Consider the following 22,248-nt stretch of genomic DNA (forward strand, 5'->3'; position numbering starts at 1 on the left):
CTGGATATGTTTATGTATTAACTGTCAGTCCCAATGCATCTCTTGATCAGACACTAAACATGCTCCCTATCAAACATTTAAAGGGTGTCCATTGTCTTTAAGTCCTTTGCAATATTTGCTATCCCAAATGGTAGACACTTAAGGCAGAAATGGAAGAATAAATGTGCTGTCAATGTTAAAAAAAGTAGTTTTCAACTATTTTTTGCTTCTCATTATGGCAACAACAGTCTTTCTACATCAATTTAGAAAGCACTTTGTTCATCTAATTAAATGAATTTAAAGTTGACTAATGCGACTTGATAACACGAGAGAAACAAAGGGAAATATAATAAAACATTTGCACATATACTCATTTTCCCATTCACACTGCATCTCTCTCTCTCTCTCTCTCTCTCTCTCTCTCTCTCTCTCTCTCTCTCTCTCTCTCTCTCTCTCTCTCTCTCTCTCTCTCTCTCTCTCTCTGCGTGTTTAACTACTCTGTCTTGTTTCTGAACACGCCCACTTAAATGTGTCAGTAGAGACATCTGCACACTGCTGTTATTAATTCAGTGCTGTCAGGCCACAGAAGTACACTGCCTCTCACCTCATCTGCACGCACCTCTCTAAGACATGGGGCTTTACCATAAAGAGTTTGAGCAGGCTGGCAAACGCTCCGGTCTCCAGATATGGAGAATTGAAAAGATGGAACTGGTCCCTGTGCCTGACAACTTACATGGAAGCTTCTACATAGGTGATGCCTATCTGGTGCTCCACACTGTCAAACAGAAGAACTCCCGTTTCTATGATCTGCATTTCTGGCTGGGTAAGCAGCAGTTGTTCTGTACTTTAGAGAATATTTTTTATATTATCTTATTTATTTATTTATTTATTTTGTACATATATATTTTAGAATATATACTGTATAGAATATATTCTTTAGTCAAACGGGCATGTGACATGTTAATCTGCAATTAAACAGTAAACTGACTAATCTCAGCACCTTGACTTATCTATTACCTTAAACATTCAAGAGGCTATTTATCCAGATCTGTATGAATGATGATATATATATATAAGAAAATATAAGATATAAAAGAAACTGCAAAATCTCAGTCACTACTTAAAAGTTTAAGAAAAGACTACGGAAAATTAACTGACATGATACTCAAATGTGCACTTTGTAAATACACCATCAGATAGCCCCGAGCAAAGTATATGGCCTCTATAAAATGACGCGTTAGTAATGCGAAGGTTGTAAAGTTCATTCTCCTGGTTTTAATCCTGGACTTTCATCTATGCACCTACTCAATGTAAAGCATGTTTTTAAATTCTGATTTTGATATTTTGAAGTCAAAAGTGTCAGGGTGATACAACTGTTCTGATATCCTAATGTAGAAGCCTCATTCAAGTAGTTTTGCATAAACTTTAAATAATAATTGTTTCGTTTTTTTAAAGCTTCACTGCTTATTAATATTTAAAATCATGTGGTCCAGGTAAAACCCCTACAGTCCCTTACATTATAGGTCAAAGTGAATAAATCTCTAAAAATGTTTTATAATTTTACCTTTTTATGACAAGGTCAAAATATCATGTGATTTTACTTTCTAAAAACTCAATATTTAATTTATGATATGTGTGCTGCTGAAGCCTCTGGCATAGATATGCATGCTCTGGTTGCTTCAAAAAGCTGTGTCACTGCTATTTCAAAAAACAAACTTCTGTGGTCAAGATGCACAGATCAGAAAACACAGGAAGGTCATGCGGAAACTGAGTATAGTTGTATTTTACTCTGGTAAGAAAACAAGAGAAAGTCTACAAGAGAATATAACAACATTTCTGTTCGTCACCACTTTTCCCAAACAAGATCACAAATTTAGAAGCCATTTAGTTCACAGAAATCATGTGCACTTAATACGGTTTCCTTCCTCTGCTAAGTTAAAGCACTTTCTTTTCCCCATTAGATTTTCAGAGATGTCAATATTGCTGCGATGGTTTGGCCTTGAGTGTCTGTAACCACACACACGCACGCGCGCACACACGCACACACGCACACGCACACACACACACACACACACACACACACACACACACACACACACACACACACACACACACACACACACACACACACACACACACACACACACACTCACACACTCACACACTCACACACTCACACACACACACACACGCCTCCATTATGAGTCATTAACCACTTCCAATGTAAATGGATTCCTTAATGAAGTTTCTGCCCATCATGTCTTTGTTGCCAAGTCATTTATCCTAAAAAAGCCTACCACAAAATTAGGCAGCATTGCATAGAAAGGCTTTTTACATCCTACCACACATCCGTGGTCACAAGCAACAGCTAATACAGCAGGTTTTAAAGTGTAACAACTGATGCTGAGTGAAAGAAAAAACACTTTTGGTATCAGTTGTCATCAAGTGTGAAAACAAACAGCTCTATTTATGGTTTAGAAATGCAATGTTCATGCCTGTGAGGAGCTAAAAGTGTAAAACAATTCCTTAATTATTAACCTGAATAATACTAACAAAGAAAAAAAGAAGACTGAATCGACCACAAAAGTAGGTGTGGATCTCTATTCTCTCTATTCTTTCTCTCTCTATAGGTAAAGATTGCACCCAAGATGAAAGTACAGCAGCGGCCATCTATACCATTCAGATGGATGACTACCTGGGAGGAAAACCAGTCCAGTACCGTGAACTCCAGGGTTTTGAGTCCAACAACTTTACCAGCTACTTTAAAGGCGGGATTACATATAAGGTTTGAGACAGTTTATGTCCCTATTCCTGCTCTTACAACACTTTTCTTTTAGTTTTTGTGCTGTGCAGACACCAAACAGTGTGCTATTCTTTATTACGTTAAACAAAGCTGTAGTTTAAAGTGATGGAAAGACTGACGGTTGCTGCTGTGTTTATTTTCAAATTGAGAAAATGTTTCCTAGACTTCACAGAGCAAATCTAGGATTAGTCGTTTTGTTTACAATTTGGGTGGGGTAAAATCGACTACTCAAATACCTTCCTACTAAGGACCTTCTGTTTTTCACAAGCCCAAACTTCCATGATGGTCTGAGAGGATGTTGTGCATGTGTTTTGGGACATTCGACTCCTCAGTGTTGCATTTGGCCCCAGACTGAAAATAATTCATGGGTTTAAAAACGGAAAGTGTTTAAAAATGGAAAAACAAGAAAGAGCTGAGGGAAAATGAGAAAAAAAAATTGTTTGCTTACATCCTCAGACCGGAGGTGTGTCATCAGGATTTCAACACGTGGTCACCAATGATCATACTGCCCGCCGACTCTTCCACATCAAGGGCAGGCGCACTGTCCGGGCCACAGAAGTGCCTCTCGCCTGGGCCAGCTTCAACAAGGGCGACTGCTTTATAGCTGATCTGGGAGCGGTAAGACCTGCTGCATCAACAAACATACGAATGGCTGCATTAGATGCAAGGTATAATTCACCTAAAACATCATCCATTCACCCTCATGTCACACCAAATGCATTATTAGTTTCCTTGGAACCTCTATAGAATTGTTTTAGCAAAAATGTTCACTGTGCTTTTCAATATACCACAAAAATGGATGCTGCAGTTGGCAAATTACGGTAAAAATAAAATAAAAATACATTCAAGTATTCAATGAGATGCATGCACATATATGTTCAAAGTCTTCCGAAACCCTACAATGTGTGTGATACTGAAATTTAAGTAATTTCTCGCTAAAATGTCAAAATCCTGAAGTGTTTGAACATCATATATATGAGCAAATGATAAAGGGAGTAAATATATCATTTAAAAGGCTACTTTAATTGCTAAATAATTGCTAAAAAAGTTACCAAACTGATCTTTTTTTTTTTTAGTAAGAATCAAAAAATATAAGTTTAAAGAAAAGAAAATCTTAGTTAGAATAACCCAGATAGAATAGCTAAAGAAACGAATGGGTTACACTTCCTTTTTTTTAATAGACCGTAACCGGCTAGTTCACTTGTGCAGAGTGTATTTAATATCCTCTCTGTATGCCCTTTGGGTGGATTTTTAAAATTACATTGCTGTCAAGATACTTTGACTGTCAACATACTGTGTAGAGCAAATGTTTTGAGAGCCCAAGGGGATGAATCATGTCTCACGCCAAATAACAGATGCATCCATTAAGCATCCAGGCTCTTGCTGATGATGCATTGCATGGGCTAGTTTACAGGAAGATTAAATGTGATAATACCACTTGACTGAGGGATTTTACAGCATAGGCTACTTAGTGCTGCACTCTCTGATCTCTAATGAAAATGAAAGACTAGTCAACAGCACAGACAAATCCTGATTGATTGCATTCCACAATGTCAGACATTCATGGTAGCATTTTCAAAGAAATTCGCGAACAATATTTTTTTAAAGAAAGCTCATGTATCACTGACAAAATTAACAAGAAAGAAAAATATTTTTTGGTAACACTTTACAGTACGGGTGCACTAATATGTATTAATGCATGCTTAACTAATGCTCAGATACTCATGAGTTAATGTATTACTAATGGTTAACTAACCCATTTATTAATGATTACTGCATCAGCAACTAATGAAGATTATACATGATTAATAGATTAAGTAATTATTAAATTGTTATTAGTTAAATGTGTCATAATGTATTAATTCCTTAATAACATATTATATTAACTAATAATGCAAATTAATGTGTTAATTACCACAAGGGGTCAAAGCTATGCATGTCAACTTCCAGTTGTCTGCTTTAATTAATCGTTAGCTGATGATTTATAATGATATCATTATGTTATGACTTTACTTGTTGCAGAATATGACTATCAACTAATTTAAAATTAATTAAAAACCCATAACCAAAATTACATATTACTTAATCAATTAGTTAATAGTCATGTGCCCCAACAAGTAAAGTCATAACATAATGATATCTTTATAAATCATTAGCTAATGATTCATTAAAGCAGACAACTGGAAGTTGAAATACTATTAATCATGTAGAATCTTCATTTGTTGCTGATGCAGTAATCATTAATAAATGGGTTAGTTCATAAATGGCTTTAGTAAAACATTAACTAATGAATTAATGCATATTAGTGCACCCGTATTGTAAAGTGTTACCGATTTTTTTTAGGTTGATGTCCTAGGAAGTCTGTCAGCCATTTGTCTGTATGTGTAACAAGATCAAAAACAACTGAAAAGATTTCTGAAACTAGGTGATCTACCAGTGGTGTGGGTCTAAGTGCAACAAGTTTGAGCGCCTCAAAGCAGCACAGGTGGCTACTGGCATCCGAGACAACGAGAGGAATGGACGGGCCCAGCTGGTTGTTGTAGAAGAAGAACAGGAGCCTGCAGAGATGATCGAGGTATCAAATAAAAGTGGCAAATCAATCTTAAGTTCACCAGAAATTGCATGCAACAGGTGGCTACTGGCATACGGTATAATGTGCTTATTTTGTACCACTAAGATGTTTGCTATAGGCAGTACGATATCTGGTTTAACTGGAAAAGTCTGACATTTTTACACCTTGGCTTTGCACATCACAGGTTCTCGGTGAGAAGCCTGAAATCCCTGAAGGTGACGATAATGAGGATGCGGTTGCTGATATGTCAAACAGGAAAATGGCCAAACTTTACATGGTAAACGAGTCTATACACTTCAGTTTAATTCATCTATATGCAAATTCAATAGACAGGAACTGTAACAGGATGCTTAAAAACAATTGCGCTTTACAGGTATCAGATGCAACAGGAAAAATGCAAGTGTCGCTAGTGTCAGAGGAGAATCCGTTTAGCCAAAGTGACCTGTTGTCTGAGGAATGCTTCATTCTAGACCATGGAAAAAACAAAATGATCTTTGTGTGGAAAGGTATTGGTAAACTGAAGCCATTAAACAAAGGAGTTGTGTGATATTCACTACTTACCGAGGTGTCTGACCTTATTTTTGATGATCTAGGCCGCAATGCAAATCCAAGTGAGAGGAAGGAAGCCATGAAAACAGCTGAAGGCTTCATTAAGCAGATGGGATATCCTGAAAACACCCAGGTTCCATTTGTTACCTATATTCACTTATGTAGCAACATGTCAGAAAAATGTGCAAGATTTAACCAACCGGGGAAGCATTAATCACTAGGGAAGCATCTTTGTACCTTATTTAGCCCAAAATTTTCATAGTAGTATATGTTACTATTCTAAGGTATTAATATGAACTTTCAGGGGTATATAATATACAAAGTTTGCCCTTTAAGGATACTGTGCTAAGGACAAGCTGTAGGCTATGCATATAGGTACAACTTTTGCACATTTTTTATTGACAGAAAACAAGTATAGTATTCTTTGGATCATCCAGGTTTTTGTACACAGATCCAGGTCCTTCCTGAGGGTGGAGAGACACCCATCTTTAAGCAGTTCTTCAAAAGCTGGAAAGAGAAGGACCAGGCTGAGGGTCTAGGCAGAGTCTTTGTCACCGAGCGAATCGCAAAGATTCAGCAAGCCAAGTTTGATGCCTCAAAGCTGCATGCGTCTCATCAAATGGCTGCTCAGTACAACATGGTCGACGACGGCACTGGAAAAACCCAGGTCACTATTTGCATGCAAGAGATCCGAGATTGTATAAGTGTAATTGTCCTTGTGTTGGTTGCAGATGAGAATCTTACTTTAAAAATGACACTCAAACTGAAACTAGAAGCTAAAATTCTGATATGGTGCTTAACAAATGTTGCACTTTAAAAGGTGCAGTCACACTTACAGGGTTAGAAAATTGCTCAGCTTCATGTCGTTCCAACCCCGTAAGACCTGCATAAACGGTGTAGAAGACTGAAACAGACTACATAAAAATGTATGATTAAAGTTGTTATTTTTGTTTGATTTTACACACAAAAAGTATTCTTGTTGCTTCATAAAATTAACACATGGATGATTTTAACAATGTTTTTACTACCTTTCTGGGCCTAAAAAGTATTAATTACGTTGCTGTCTAATGGAGGGGTCAGAGAGGTCTCGGATATCATCAAACAGATCTTAATTTGTGTTCCAAAGATGAATGAAAGTCTTACGGTATTGGAACGACATGAGGGTGAGTAATTAACGACGGAATTTTCTATTTCGGGTGAACTAACCTTTTATGGCTACACAGGCGAAATCCAGCCATGTTAATAGGAATCCATGTGATCTAAAAAAATGTGGTTTAACCTGTTAACTGTCAACCCCCTTTTTGAAAATATACATGAACATTCACCATCCAAACATAAATGGTTGCAATTCAAGAATGCTTTGGAATATATTGGACATAAGTTTGGTCTCATTCTAAAGAAGACAGTCAGCCGATTATTGCTCAAGTGAAATCACAAAAAGTTATGGAAGTTTAACTTTACTGTAAATCAAATATACTGTAGATAGATATGTAATATTTTATATCAAATAATTGTTATAATTTGTACTCTTAAAATTACTATCAAATCAAAGCCATATGTCTAATCAATTTGTGTTCCAAATTTGAAGTTGATATCACAAAAATTTTGTTTAGGTTGAAATTCCATAGATTTTTTTTATGCAATCTCCTGTATCAAATGTATATATTTTTGTCCAAATATCACAAAAAAAGTAGGCAGATATATAACTGTGAGACTCAGAAATTTCCGACGATATGTGTTTTGTCAAGATTAGAAAAGGTTTTTATTATAAAGTACTTAAATAAATGTTGTAATATGAAACATGACAACGCCCACTAGGGGAGGAGCCTGTTAGAAGAATTTAGAGCACCGTTTCCATGTTAACACAAGGTCCGATTTCAAACCGGTTTTCACAGAATGAATCTTGAGTTTGTAAGCTTTCGAATTATATATAGTTTGTAGATCAGGATAAATATAGGATATAATTGTTTTAAACATGCAGTGGCAAATGGGCCCACCGGTGGGCCAGTGACATTAATATGGTTTTTCAGTGTGGTTTAAAAGTGACTTCTTTGAGCTGTGCATCATACATTGTTACACTACTGACAATAGATACAACATTTCTCTAATTTGAGCGGATCTATAAAATACAACAACTACAGATCGCTCTCTATTATCAAAGAAAATCACTGGATGAAATTTAGCCATTCTAAACTGTGAATTTATTTGAAGAATATTCTTAATCTGGTGTTGTTTCACAGATTTGGAGAGTGGAGTGTGGTAATACCATAGGCGATACCAAGGTTCCTGTCGACCCAGAGACATACGGCCAGTTCTATGGAGGAGACTGCTACATCATTTTATATACTTACACCAAGGGAGAAATCATTTACACTTGGTAAGCCCTGTAGAAGTGGATAGTTTCCGGAGGGGAGTCAAATCATGCACGCGAATCAAATAAGGCTTATCGCTTTATGCTTTCACCCTCAGGCAAGGTTCCAGCAGCACAATAGATGAACTGACAGCTTCAGCCTTTCTCACTGTTGAACTGGACCGTTCGCTGGGGGGGAAAGCTGTTCAGGTGAGGGGGATTTGAATTTTATCTACTGCAACTTGACTGAAACTGTGGCTAGATTATGGACTTGGGCTCCAAAGATATATAGCAGGGGCTTTTCAGATCTGACTGACTAGCCTGATGCTGTTATCTTACCATGGTTCCATTCCGTGTCCATCCAGGTGCGAGTGACTCAAGGAAAGGAACCGCCTCATTTGCTGAGTCTCTTCAAAGACAAGCCTCTGATCATCTATAAGAATGGGACTTCTAGGAAAGGAGGACAGGCACCCGCACCTCCAACTCGCCTCTTTCAAGTGCGCAAGAACCTGGGCACCATTACACGAATTTGTGAGGTGAGTCCTGGTCTCTGATGAAGCACATGTGACCAAACTCATGTACAAAAACATGAGTTTGGTCACATGAAATGACCAGGAAAAGTAACATCTAGCTACATAAAGTTTCTTGTGCATGGTTACAGGCAGCTTTTCTATAGCTCAACCAGTAGAGCGTAGCGTTAGCCACGCCAAGGTCATGGGTTCGATTCCCAGACAAAAAACAAAAAAGAAATAAAAAATGTGTACCTTAAATTGCAATGTAAATCGCTTTGGATACAAGCGTCTGCCAAATGAGTAAATGTTTACATGTCTTGCCTGATTATTTGTAGTCAGTAGATGGTCCAAGCTGGTTTAGGTGGTTGATTCAGTGGACATCCATGTGGTAGAGCTGACGTTAACATATAGACTATGGTGGAGATCTGCTTGATGTTCCAAAACAGTGTTGACCATCTTTGGTTAGTGTGACTTGTTTTTAATTTCTATACGTGTATGTCCTTTGAATGTGTTGGTTTGTGGTCTAACAGGTAGATGCTAAAGCATCAAGTTTGAACACCAATGATGCCTACCTGCTGAAGTTACCTCAGGGGAATGGGTACTTGTGGAAGGGGAAGGGAGCCAGCGAGGAAGAGGAACGAGGGGCAAAGTACATGAGTGAGAAGCTGAAGTGCAAAACCATGCCGGTTACTGAAGGAAATGAGCCTGGTATGGCCATTATGGGACAGATTCAATTCACACTCTTTATACTCTTTACACTCTTTACTCACACGTTGGTAGGTTACAGGAGTGGAAGGAAGTTCAAAATGTTTTATATACTAATTTTCCATTTAAGAGGACTTCTGGAAGGCTCTGGGTGGAAAGACAGAATATCAGAAATCTGAGATGTTGGAGAGTAAAACTATTATACATCCTCCTCGACTGTTTGCCTGCTCCAACAAAAGCGGAAGGTTCATTGTGAGTATCCTAGACCTGATAAGAGAGATCCAAAGTCCAGTTCAGTTTCACTTTAGGCTTTTGCTTTCAGTAATAATTCTGCATGGAAGACAATGCAGAAAATGTAAACATGCCTTGACTTTCTGTGCTAAACGCTCAGATATCGCTACATAGGCTAAATATTGTTTGGACACTAACTAGGCCTTTTTTACAACTATAGATTGAAGAAGTACCTGGTGAGTTTAACCAAGATGACCTGGCAGAGGATGATGTCATGTTACTGGATGTCTGGGATCAGGTTAGAGAGTTATCTCTCTTTATGACATCCTTCACGATTATTTCTAAGATTTAAAGGGTTAGGTCACCCAAAAATGCTTCGGAGCACAAATGAAGATATTTTTGTTGAAATCCGATGGCTCAGAAAGGCTTTCATTGACACCAATGTCATTTCCTCTCTCAAGACCCATAAAAGGCACTAAAGACGACCTTACCAAGGCCATCTCACTACAGTGGTTATACAATAGTTTTATGAAGCGACGAGAATAGTTTGTGCGCAGAATAGAATAGTGCGCAAAAGAAACAACTAAATAACGACTTATATAGTGATGGGCCGATTTCAAAACAAAGATTTGAACGGTTATGTATCAGGATATCGATTCAGGATTCATGAATCAATACGCTGATTCATAATAGTTTGAATCTTTGATTTGAAATCGGCCCATCACTATATAAGTCGTTATTTAGTTATTTTTTTGCGCACAAAAACTATTCTCGTTGCTTCATAAAACTATTGTAGAAACACTGTAGTGAGATGTAGTGATGACGTAGTGAGATGTATTGACGACTTTGGTGACGACGTCTTTAGTGCCTTTTATGGGTCTTGAGAGAGGAAATGACATTGGTGTCAATGAAGGCCTTTCTGAGCCATCGGATTTCAACCAAACTATCTTCATTTGTGCTCCGAAGATGAACGGAGGTCTTACGGGTGTCGAACGACATTAGGGTAAGTAATTACAGTAATGACAGATTTTTCGTTTTTGGGTGAACTAACCCTTTAAAGGACAACAGTGTCTGACAATTTTTAATATTCAAAGATATCTCCATCTTCCATGGGCTAGCGTGTGGTACGTGTCTCTGACCCATGATTTCATCTCTCAGGTGTTTGTGTGGATTGGTAAGGATGCCAATGAGGTGGAGAGAACTGAGTCTGTAAAATCTGGTGAGATGTAGCAGGCACACATTCCTTCAACATTTTCCTACATAATTTGCATAATAAACGGAAACTCTTTAAAGCCTTTGACAGGTTTAACAGCATGCTTACCTGAACACATAACATGATTCACATGAAACAGTTTAAACGTAAAATATAAAATACAAAAATCATGTAAAGTAAGTATTTGTACCTTCGCAGCAAAGACTTACATTGAGACAGACCCATCGGGACGGGACAAGGAGACATCTGTGGTAGTGGTAAAGCAGGGGCATGAGCCCCCCACTTTCACCGGCTGGTTCCTTGGGTGGGATGCCGCACGATGGGACAGTGACCTCATGGCAAGAGCAATGGAATCACTGCAGGTTAACTGAGGACTTCAGGTCATTCCACTCCTGGACTCAAAAGAGAAAGTTGTTTACTGAGGCATGATGAGTGAATTGATTTGGACTTCCATTAAAATCCTACTAAAAATGTGCCACATGCCCAACATATGAAGTTACTCAATACTCTTTAAATAACAGAGTTGTGTATTTCTCTTAGAATTGTTTGCACATGTTTATATTTCTGCTCTGGATAACTGTAAGCATGATTTGAATTATATAATTAAAGAATCAATACATTTTTGAAAAATGTCTTTTCTTAGTCAATGCAGCACAAGCGACACCTAGAGACAACAGATATATTACAACACGTCTAAACACTAAACAGTCTAGATGTGTTGTAGTAGTTTTGCTGATCAACAACAATTAGTGCAAAAATACTGCGGAAGTACTATAGCCAACTGACCGTATAAGAAAAAATGACCATGGTAAGTTGAAAAACATTATTTCCATGATAGTCCAAAGTACTTTCAGAAACATCATTATAGTAGTATGATAAAGGTTAAAGTTGATCACACCCAATGAACTATCTTTATTATAAATATTCACTTTATTTGGCACATACAAGTTGTAATAACATGATTTTAGATACAAAGCTGTAACATTATTTTTAAACCAGTCTGGGCAGGCTGACAAAAACATTATTTCTATGCACTTATCAAACCCCTATCCCTAAAACTAACCCTCACCTGTGCACATCATTAGATTTAAAGATGAAGTGTGTATCATTTATGAGAACATATTGACAGAAATGCAATATAATAAACATAACTATGTTTTCAGTGGTGTATTAAAGACCTTACATAATAAACCGTTATGTGTTTATTACCTTAGAATGAGTCATTTCTATCTACATACACCACGGGTCCCCTTACATCATTCACCGCCATGTTTCTACAGTAGCCCTAAACTGACAAACTGCTTTACAGAGTGCTAGCTTCTCTCTGCTGACGACGACATGTTTTTCCTGTGTCGGCCACCGTAGCTTCTCTATGTGCTTCGAAATTGAGGGTGAGCAGTGACTGGTTGCAATTCACAACCTCACTGCTAGATGTCGCTAACATTTACACACCGCACCTTTAAAGATTAACATCTTCTGAAACATTTATAAAGCAATTTTATCTAGCGAGGTCTGGCTCAGTAGTTGATGCTCAACAGGTTTCACTATAAATTTATAAAATATTAAATAGTGAAAATATTTTGGACCTCACAAGAATAGTCAAACCTTGCACACAAATGATTGCATAGAAATCATAATCAAAATACATAAACATACCAATAGTCACATTTAGTAGCCTACTTGTAAAAACATAATTAAGTAAAAAACAAAAAACAATTAAAATATTTGTATACATATTTATTATGTCCCAGGGTCAAAATAACAATTTTGACCCTGGACTCATATGACCAAGAATTAAAAAAGCACCTGTAAAACCTGTATGGCATACAGTTGATATCATAGGGAGTAGGAATGCGCTTGCGTATGAAGTAAGCCTAATGGGAAGCATTAATGGTGAACTATAACAGTCCATGCTGTACTTCCTGCTGTACTACCTCCCATTACCACAAGATGGCGCACAAGTGAAACACATTTTTACGCACAAAATCACTTCAGCTAAATTCAATGTGGCCTATATCTATTGAGTGCTGCTAAATCTATAGAACTGATTTATATGACTTCATATTTTGTTTAGATTCTCAAACCAAATAGTTGAATAAGCATATTTCAATGGTTGTCATTATGTGACAGACTAATTAACCTGTAGCTTAGTTTAAGAAGCTCACACGCACCAACGATTATTTGAGGAGGGGCAAAGTCATTCTGGGTATTCAGTCAGTATAGTTATATCTCCAGCGTATGAATAGAGGCGTGGTGTACGTGACACCCCGTCCATCACGGGGTAAATGTGTATTGATAGCACTGCTAATTGTTCTAACACTTTGATTTGCCTAGTCTTTGACAGGGCCGTCTCATGTTATAGTCTCTTTTGCTTCCACTTCATTTACATACATGTTGTTAACATTTTCTTCACTTTTATTAAGGTTAAAGTTCAGGGGCGATCCGGGTCGATGAGATCCTACCTGACAACAGTTTCCGTTGCAAAAAGTCACCAAATGTGTCTCGATATTTTCTTGTGTGTTTATTGATCGGTTATAATCGAACGCCTTTCTTTTGAAAGCGTAAACGGACTGAATTTAGAGTAAATTATTCGGATAAGCTCATCCTCAATCTAGTTTACCCAAAAATGTAAATGTCATAAGCTACATGTTGTTGTTGTTCCAAACCTGTACATCTGTTGAACACAAAAAACTATTTTAAAGAATGTTGGTAACCAGGCAGTTGACGGTATAAAATATATTTTGAAATATATTTCAAAATATACAAAACATATATTTACATGAATATTTTTCCTACAAATAGTTTTGCTCTACTATGGAAGTCAAGGGCTGCCATCAACTAGTTGATTACCAACAACAACCAACATTTAATATATATATATATATATATATATATATATATATATATATATATATATATATATATATATATATATATAATTTTTTTTGTGTGTGTGTGTGTGTGTGTGTGTGTGTTAAACAGAAGAAAGAAGCAACTTGATTATTAGTAAGTGATGCCAAAATGTTGTTCCTTTTTTTTTTGGGTGAACTGTCCCTTTAACTTAATGTATTAGGCCTACAATATCGGGGACAAAATTCTGGATGAACTGGATATGACCAATATATTGCAACAAAAATGCACACACAAACGTTTGTTTTCCAGCTAAAACATTAAACTAATCATAACCTTGTCACGCTCACCTGTAAACGCGTTTCTCAAACTTTAAACGCCTTGAGCGACGTGAACAGGTGGTGAGTATGTGTGTTCAAAAAGACGACAGGCTTGACTTTTCACCAATCAAACTTTAAGGAAAATAACACGCGCTCACTGAATTGAACCAATCAGCGCGGTGTTCCACACAGGGGGTGGAGCCAACCCTGGTAGAATGAAGTGGAATGCTCCTCGCTGTGGAGTCAGTGAAACAGGCGCTGTTACAGGGAGTGGATGCACTTGTCGGCTCAGCTGATCTGAATGGCAACAATATTATGGAAATAATCGCAAACACTGTCATCTGCTGAGCTAACGCGTAAAGCAAAAATCGCACAAAATAAGGTGGGTACCGAAAAATATTTTATTTCCATTCGCGGCTGCTCACAAAGCTTAAATGATTGAAACATAACATTAGTATTGCAATAATATGATTTAAGAGTAACTTATTATTTTGGTAACGAAGCTCTAGCCTTATAGGGCGCTTTAAACATTTTTAGCGCACAAAATAATATTGGTTCTCATGTTGACTCACTTGTTGGGAGAACATAATGAACAAAATTCGTGTCTTTATTTATGGAGATGTGCCCCTCCTAAAGCGCTTCTACAGATGGCCATAGAGATCTGCGACAGACTCGTGTTTTCCACGTTTACACAGGCCAGCCTGTACGGTTTTCTCTATGTGCAATTGTTGAACAATAAAATGACTTGAATAGATGAACAGGAGCCTTTGCGCACTCGGCTTTTTACCGATGCGTAATTCTGGTGCCCCTGTGGCGCTACATGTGCAAATGGGCTTCCTGCTGTTTCATCCCTCATTCAACATCAAAAAGGCCGGCTCTGAATGACATTCAGCTAGTTTGAATCTGTGTGCCTTTTAGAACGACAAGGAGAAAAGCATGCTTACTTAAAATGAACAGCCAAGTAAAGGAGAGCTGTAAAACTGTGTGTCATGGTGCTTCACTGCTGGCCTCATTGCATCATCTCCTTTTTCATTTGGTTTCAGGTTATAGCAGCAGCTTCTCAGGGGAACGAGAGAAGCCTTGTGAATATTTGGTGAAGCGGTAGCAGCAGCGACACCTGGTCTCCCGAGTCTCCGAGTTCGCTTTCATCCTCATCAGAGTGGCAGAACAAGATGGGGAATGGATTATCAGAGCCCCATGCAATTTTTCCCTGCCTGCCGTCCTTTCAGGCTCTGCACATTGTTATTCTCGGCTTGGACTGTGCTGGTAAGACGACAGTATTGTACCGTCTACGCTTTAATGAGTTTGTGAACACCGTTCCTACCAAGGGCTTCAATGCGGAGAAGATCAAGGTGCCTCTCGGTGGGAAAGGCCGGACTGCGACCTTTCATTTCTGGGATGTAGGAGGTCAAGAAAAGCTCCGACCTCTGTGGCGCTCCTATACGCGGTGTGCTGACGGCCTGGTGTTCGTAGTGGACTCGGTAGATGCCGAACGCATGGAGGAGGCCAAAACAGAGCTGCATAAGATCACACGGCTACAGGAGAACCTGGGGGTGCCCGTGTTGGTGGTGGCTAACAAGCAGGACCTGCGTAGTGCATTGCCCCTTTGTGAGGTCGAGCAGATGTTGGCGCTGAACGAGCTCGGCTCTCACACACCCTGGCACCTCCAACCAGCCTGTGCCATCATCGGAGAAGGTCTACAAGAAGGCCTGGAACGTCTCCACTCCATGATCATCAAGCGGAGAAAGACGATGAGGCAGCAGAAGAGGAAAAGATGACTGTTGGGTGATGGGAATGTGAGCTGGATGTGGTGGTAGGCCTCTGTGATGGCTTCGCTGGTGACATGCCGTGGGCCTTTGTGGCCCTGCGCTCCTGGAATTAATGTTTTTCAGTGGGCTGAGTTTTATCAGTCAGATGGTTCTGGATAAATACAGTTCAGAGATGCAAGAGGACAATATTGATTACCACTTTGGTTGTTGGATTGTAGCAGATCACATGGAACCTTTACATCAACACAGTGTTAAGCAATTTCATGGGGTTTGTGGTACATCGAGTTCTCATGAAGGACAACACTGGACATGATCTTGTAAATGACTAAGACCGACGGCCGAGGAGCTGGTCTTTTGTCTTTACGTCTGAAGTGTTACACGCATCCTAGCATTCATGTAATGTCTCAAAATGGAAGGATTGATTACCAAAGCTGCCATGGACAATGAAAAATCCAATGTAAACATTCAGGTGATGTGTTCCCCCCCATTGGTTTTTATCCAGATTGGCCACCCATCAAGTGTTTGTTGTCTCGGTGGTCAGGGGAACCAGAATAAGCTTTATGGATCACTTGTTTTGGGAAAGCACAAATGTTTAAATCAGATCGGAATCACTCAGAAGGGCATTTCGTCAACCACTAAAGTAGTTCAACAGGCAAATGTGGTAATTGTCAAGATTTGTTAGAGGTTAAAGGTGTACTATCCTTATTAAGTAGTTCTGTTGACTGAAACTTGTTGGTGCGGTAGAGCTTCACCCAAGCTTGAGGACTACTTGTGACATTTCTGTACCCACATTGTGCGATTCCTTAAATGACAAGAGATGTTTAAATGCACTTTAGCAATTCCATTTTCTAATCTATGAATTTGCAGCGTCTGTTTTTTTTTTTTTTTTTTTTTTTTTTTTGTAAAGAGTTTATCATGTTACAAAAAAGAGGTAATGTATTGCTTCGAATGAAGCGTTTTTTTATGTAACTATCCACTGTTCCACATTGAAATGTGTAAGTTTGTCACTCAGTGCTTGTGTGTTGGGGATGTTCATATTTATGTGTCAGAATTTTGTACACTTTGAATAAATCCACAACTACACTACAAATATCATCATGTTTCGAGTCGTCATTATTACCTGTTGCATGATGAACTCTGCTAATTATGAAAGTTTATGACCTGACAACGTTTCCGATTGTATTTTTAGTCTGATAAGCATTTGACGCACTTTACATATGAGTCACCAAAGGTTGTTCCTTTTATAGAGTCATTTAGACATGCAAAAGATCCAGATATAATGTACTTTCCACTCAGTCTGTTGTCAAACACCTATTATAAATGTTGGGTGCTGCATGAGTGCCTTACATCTTCATGCTGAATGTGAACGCTGACATTTGGTGTGCGTTTGGTTTCTTTAAGTTGCATTTGTGATTATTTAAAAATATATATATATTTTTCAGAAGCAAAGGTAATGACAATGCTTATGCATTTTTTTTTCTTTACAATTATTTCATTTTAAATTTTAAATTAGTGTAATTCATACAATACATTTAATTTCAGATTTTATTTTTCCAGCCAAAAAAGTTAGGATGATACTATTCTGATATTATAATGTTATCTGTTCTGATATTATAAAAAAATCATGGTATAAGGAAAATATTATTTTTACTTGTTGCAGTTGCCACATGACATCAACCCGATCATGAAACCAACATGGATATAAGTAATACATTTCTAAGAACATTTTGGGAAATATTCTTTATTGTGAAATGGTTCTTGTATAACAAGCCAAACTAACTGAGAGTTCACACCTAATTAAGCATTAAGCAAATAAATAAGCATTAAACAAACTGTGATATGTAACAGTTTAGAGTATTTCAACACAGTTGGCTTTAACTGAAGCCCCACAGAGTCGCATGTTATGTTTGGAGAGGATCTGGCACAGCCAGTTCTAGCACAAGAACACTTTCCCTGAGAACAATGAGGCTTTAACGCAGGGAGAGGGGCCTGTACACCAGCTGACCAGTTCAAACAGGAATCCTTTGCTGGATGCTGGTCTGTTCAGAATTCTGATGGCAGCTGGATGACAGATGCAGATCATGTGATACTGGCTTCAGAGATAATAGAGGTGGGATTGGCTTCTAATTGGGTCTCAAATCATGAAAAATGCAAACGTGTATCCTTCACAGAAGCCACAGCATCATATTCAGCGGAAAACCTTATGTTTTGGTGCTCGTATAAGGAGACGGTAAAAAAAGAGAATTCACAATTTAGCATCTCAAAACATAATTTTAGGGTGCTGATTCCAAAAAAAGTGCCTGGTTTGCTCTAACTCATCACACAAAATATAATGTGAATTCCATAGCTTTTTTGCTTAAGACAACTATTTGTGAGGTGAAAAATCAGAAAACTGCCACACAGACACGATTCCTATCTTCCTCTGAGCCAGATTAGAACTTTTGTTCAATTTTCAAATGATTTGCACTTGTATGACATGCCTAGTTTGTGCCTAGTCCTGATTTCAAAGATAGAATATGTCCAGTGATAGAAGAAAATGCAGTCATGACCCAGATGTTTTCTGAAACATTTATAGGTGTTTTACTCGGCAGCCAAACAGCGACATCAAATTACAGATTTTATGAAAAAGGCGTATTTATTTTTTAAAAAGTGTGTTTAAAGTTCTTTTACATTCAGTATTTAAACATTTCCCCCCTCCTCTCTAAGTTTGTAAGCTAATTAAAACATTTTGTATACTTATTTTTATCATTAAAACATTTAACAATTGACTGTTTTTATTATTTTGATAAAAAAAGCTGATACATAATATAATTAATTTCTTTTTTCATATTTTGTGGGAAAAAAGCTGTATACGTGATGGAAAGTTTTTATTTATACTTTTAAACCCAGCATCATCAAATTAGGTAATAATATGTAGTAATAAAGTTTTTCAGGATGCAGGGCTGTGTTATATTTTTGGAGGGCAACAACATCAAGACTCTCAAGGCTTTGGAGAGTGGTGTGATCTGGCTGTCTGACTGTCTGCTTTGATTTGTTTGAGAACAGCACTTGAGAATTATACCTGACAACCTCTGCTTCACAAGTCATGCAGATGAGCTGAGGAATTTTAATGAACCGGTGTGTCATGTCTTTTGTCTTTGCATGAAAGTGAAGCTCACTTGTATTGCTAATGCTGGTTCTGTGTCTGGGGGGTGGGGGGTTCTGTTCCTCTAAAACATAATTTAAGCTGGCCAGAGGTTAAGCTTGTGTGCCGTTCTCATGGCTTTTTCAAGAGGAAAAAGCCCAGTTTATCAGAATCATACTGAGGTTAGCAGTTCCCATACTTTCCTATCGCTCCTGACCCTTCCTGTGCGCTGCTGTGACCCAGTTCGGGCCCCTTTCCTTCTGATCCTGTGATGTAAGTGACGTGGGATTGAAGGGCCAGTGTTGGTAAAAGAGATCAGAAATCAGAGCAGGCTTCCTGTTTGCTCCACCCCAGAACACGCTGACTCAGGACATGGCATCGTACACTCCCTACAGCGCGCGTCCTGCACTGCTTCTTGTCATAAATGAGCCACTTACACTTGTAAAACTAGCTTACAGTCATCAAAAGTACTCTAGACATTTATTAAGGCCATTTGGCAATGTAGAATCTGGAACACTAACCTTTTTATGTACAACAGATGTTTACTGTAATTTGGTGTCCCCATGATGTGCAGTGGAGCTAAATGTTTCTAAGGAGCAAGCTCATACATTTCCTCTACATATATGACCGGTCATAATACATGAGGAGTTACCCCCTTGGTATAACTGAAATAACTGACTATACACTTAGAGCATTCAAAATCAGGCATAACATTGTGTAGCTGGCATCAAGATGTTAGCAGCAGATCCTTTAAGTCATGCAAGTTGTGAGGAGGGGCTTCCATTGACCTGACTTGTTTTTTCAGCCCATCACATAGATTTTTGTTTTGTGACAGGGCACATTATCCTGATGAAAGAGGCCACAGTCACCAGGGCATACCGTTTCAAGGGTGTACATGGTGTGCAACAATGCTATAGGTAGGTGGTACATGTCAAAGTAACATCACAATGGATGGCAGGACTCAAGGTTTCCCAGCAGAACGATGCCCAAAGCATCACACTGCCTCCACGGGCTTGCCTGCTTCCCATCCATTGCTCCGTGCTCCAGTTCTAATGCTCATGTGCCCACTGTTGGCTCTTTCGGCAGTGGACAGGGGTCAGCATGGGACTGGGATGCACTGGTATTCTGACAACTTTCTATTAAAACCAGCATTAAATTCTTTAGCAATTTGAACTACAATCGCTTGTCTGTTTGATCAGACTACACAGCCTTCGCTTCCCATGTGCATCAATGAGCCTTGGTCACCCCTGAACCTGCTGGTTCTCCACGGTTCCTTTTTTGGTCCACTTTTTATAGATACTGACCACTGCAGACACCCCACAAGAACTCCAGTTTTGGAGATATTTCTATTCATCAAAGAATCCTAAAAAAAGTGTCACAGTTATCACAAAATTTTAAGCAGCACAAGTGTTTTTAACATTGATAATAATCAGAAAAGTTCCTTATCAGGATATTAGAATGATTGCTGAATGATTTTACAACAATATATAATTCTTTTGCTGTATTTTTGATCAAATAAATGCAGGTGCCTTGGTGAGTATAAATATTTCATACAAAACCTTAAAATATCAATATCAACCTCAAAATTTTTTAACAGTGTATATATATATATATATATATATATATATATATATATATATATATATATATATATATATAACGGATATATATATATAACGGATATATATATATATATATATATATATATATATATATATATATATATATATATATACACTGTAAAAAATTGTTGGTTTTTGTTGGTTTAACTTAAAAAAGTAAGTAACCTGGTTGCCTTAAAATTTTGAGTTTATTGAAATTAAAAATTTGAGTTGATACAATGAAGGAAATTTGTTTAAAAAATAGAAACTCAAAATATTATTGTATCTAAACCACATAAAACATTTGATAAATCATGAAAATAGCACTATTTGGCATGTTTCACTGCGTCATCAAAAATAAAACACACAATTACCCAATATGCTTACAAAATCTTTTAATAATCTTTTAATAAAGATTGTCGAATCTCAAAAAATGTTGTTGTATTAACTCAAAATTTTAATTTCAATGAACTTTTTTCCTAAATAATTTTTTACAGTGTATATATATATATATATATACTTATGTGCTGTTGCTACCATTTCAAGCTATTACTGAACTTTGAAAATACATGTATGCATGTAAATAGATCTCAAAGATGTGATATGCATGTATATACGTTTCTTGATCAGAGGAAATTTGACGTATTATGTTCAAGCCATAACCAACCAGCACAAAACTCTTTTTTTAATGCAGTTTATTGGCATGTCCTACAGATTTGCATTTAATGCCTCCCAAGGTTGAGTAATTAGATCACAAAATGTCTTGGACTAACTGAAATGGATGGTAATTCCAGAATCAAAGAGATCAAACAACACTATAATCACACTTTAATTTGTGATCCTGTTTTTAGATAGCAGCAGAGGTAGTGTTTGTGACTTTTAATGGTTCGCATTGTTTTCTGACATAATTTCTCAGTGCTCAAAGTCTGATTAACACATGTTTGAAGTCAGTCCATTTATCTGTGATGTCTGACTGCAGGGGCGAGGTGTGAATGTCTAAACGCGTGGAGTGTGGTGTGAATGGGCGGGTGGAGGACGATAGGCCTGGGTGAGAGGGGAAAGCAGAGTGAGATAAGTGCTCCATGCACCACTCCCTGCCTTTCCTGAGAAGCACAACGGCTCCCGCCCTCCTCTCAACGCACACGCCAAGCTATGATGACAGAGTTTTACTGAATTTATTCATTCTCCAGTGAACTTGCTGCTAGATCATTTACTTTTGTTGATGTTTAGAAGTAATCATGCCTTAAGGTTAATTGTACTGAGCAATGTGGGAGGTAGTCACTTGGAAAAGAAAGTGCTGGTGCTTTCAAAAACTACAAAATCCAAATGATGGGAGATGACAAATAATTATTTTAATATCCAAACCATCAGAAACTATAACTTTTAGTGAGAACACCTATCTTTACACGGGTATCTCTTCTGTTTTAAGATTGCTATTTAAAAAAAGGTTTGAATGACACTTATAGGATCTGTTTACACCTGGTATTAAGATGTGTTTTGGTCAATCGGATCACACGTTGACGAGGGAGACACATACCCATTTGCACCTGTTGTTTTAATCCGTCTCTTTCAAATACTTCTGTTCTAAAGGGTCTATTGGCAGGACATGTATGTTTTTTACCGTTTTTGAACGTATGCAAGACCACGGCCAACACAGTGAGTGTGTGTGT

The 22,248-nt window shown here is 37.8% G+C and overlaps 2 protein-coding genes and 1 long non-coding RNA gene across 3 annotated transcripts; 2 read left to right on the top strand and 1 right to left on the bottom strand.

Moving 5' to 3' along the window:
* The first annotated feature begins 523 nt into the window (after positions 1 to 523).
* On the top strand, positions 524 to 11,906 carry scin (scinderin). The gene is made up of 16 exons (XM_067426050.1): positions 524 to 802; positions 2,610 to 2,764; positions 3,239 to 3,400; positions 5,208 to 5,357; positions 5,539 to 5,631; positions 5,728 to 5,860; positions 5,948 to 6,036; positions 6,355 to 6,570; positions 8,144 to 8,280; positions 8,373 to 8,463; positions 8,619 to 8,789; positions 9,296 to 9,473; positions 9,601 to 9,722; positions 9,922 to 9,999; positions 10,860 to 10,920; positions 11,113 to 11,906. The coding sequence occupies exons 1-16, from the start codon at positions 610 to 612 to the stop codon at positions 11,283 to 11,285; spliced, it is 2,202 nt and encodes a 733-aa protein (XP_067282151.1). The 5' UTR covers positions 524 to 609; the 3' UTR covers positions 11,286 to 11,906.
* Positions 2,898 to 3,357, bottom strand: LOC137048066 (uncharacterized). Its single transcript, XR_010899310.1, has 2 exons — positions 3,231 to 3,357; positions 2,898 to 3,133 (listed from the first exon to the last, which is right to left on the bottom strand). It is a non-coding gene; the product is annotated as an uncharacterized lncRNA (long non-coding RNA).
* A 2,405-nt stretch (positions 11,907 to 14,311) lies between the features above and the next one.
* On the top strand, positions 14,312 to 16,948 carry arl4ab (ADP-ribosylation factor-like 4ab). The gene is made up of 2 exons (XM_067425779.1): positions 14,312 to 14,466; positions 15,128 to 16,948. Exon 2 carries the CDS (start codon positions 15,257 to 15,259, stop codon positions 15,860 to 15,862), a length of 606 nt encoding a protein of 201 aa, XP_067281880.1. The 5' UTR covers positions 14,312 to 14,466; positions 15,128 to 15,256; the 3' UTR covers positions 15,863 to 16,948.
* Positions 16,949 to 22,248: the final 5,300 nt, after the last annotated feature.

This window comes from Pseudorasbora parva, chromosome 19 (assembly GCF_024679245.1).
Source record: "Pseudorasbora parva isolate DD20220531a chromosome 19, ASM2467924v1, whole genome shotgun sequence".
Classification (NCBI taxonomy): Eukaryota; Metazoa; Chordata; class Actinopteri; order Cypriniformes; family Gobionidae; genus Pseudorasbora; species Pseudorasbora parva.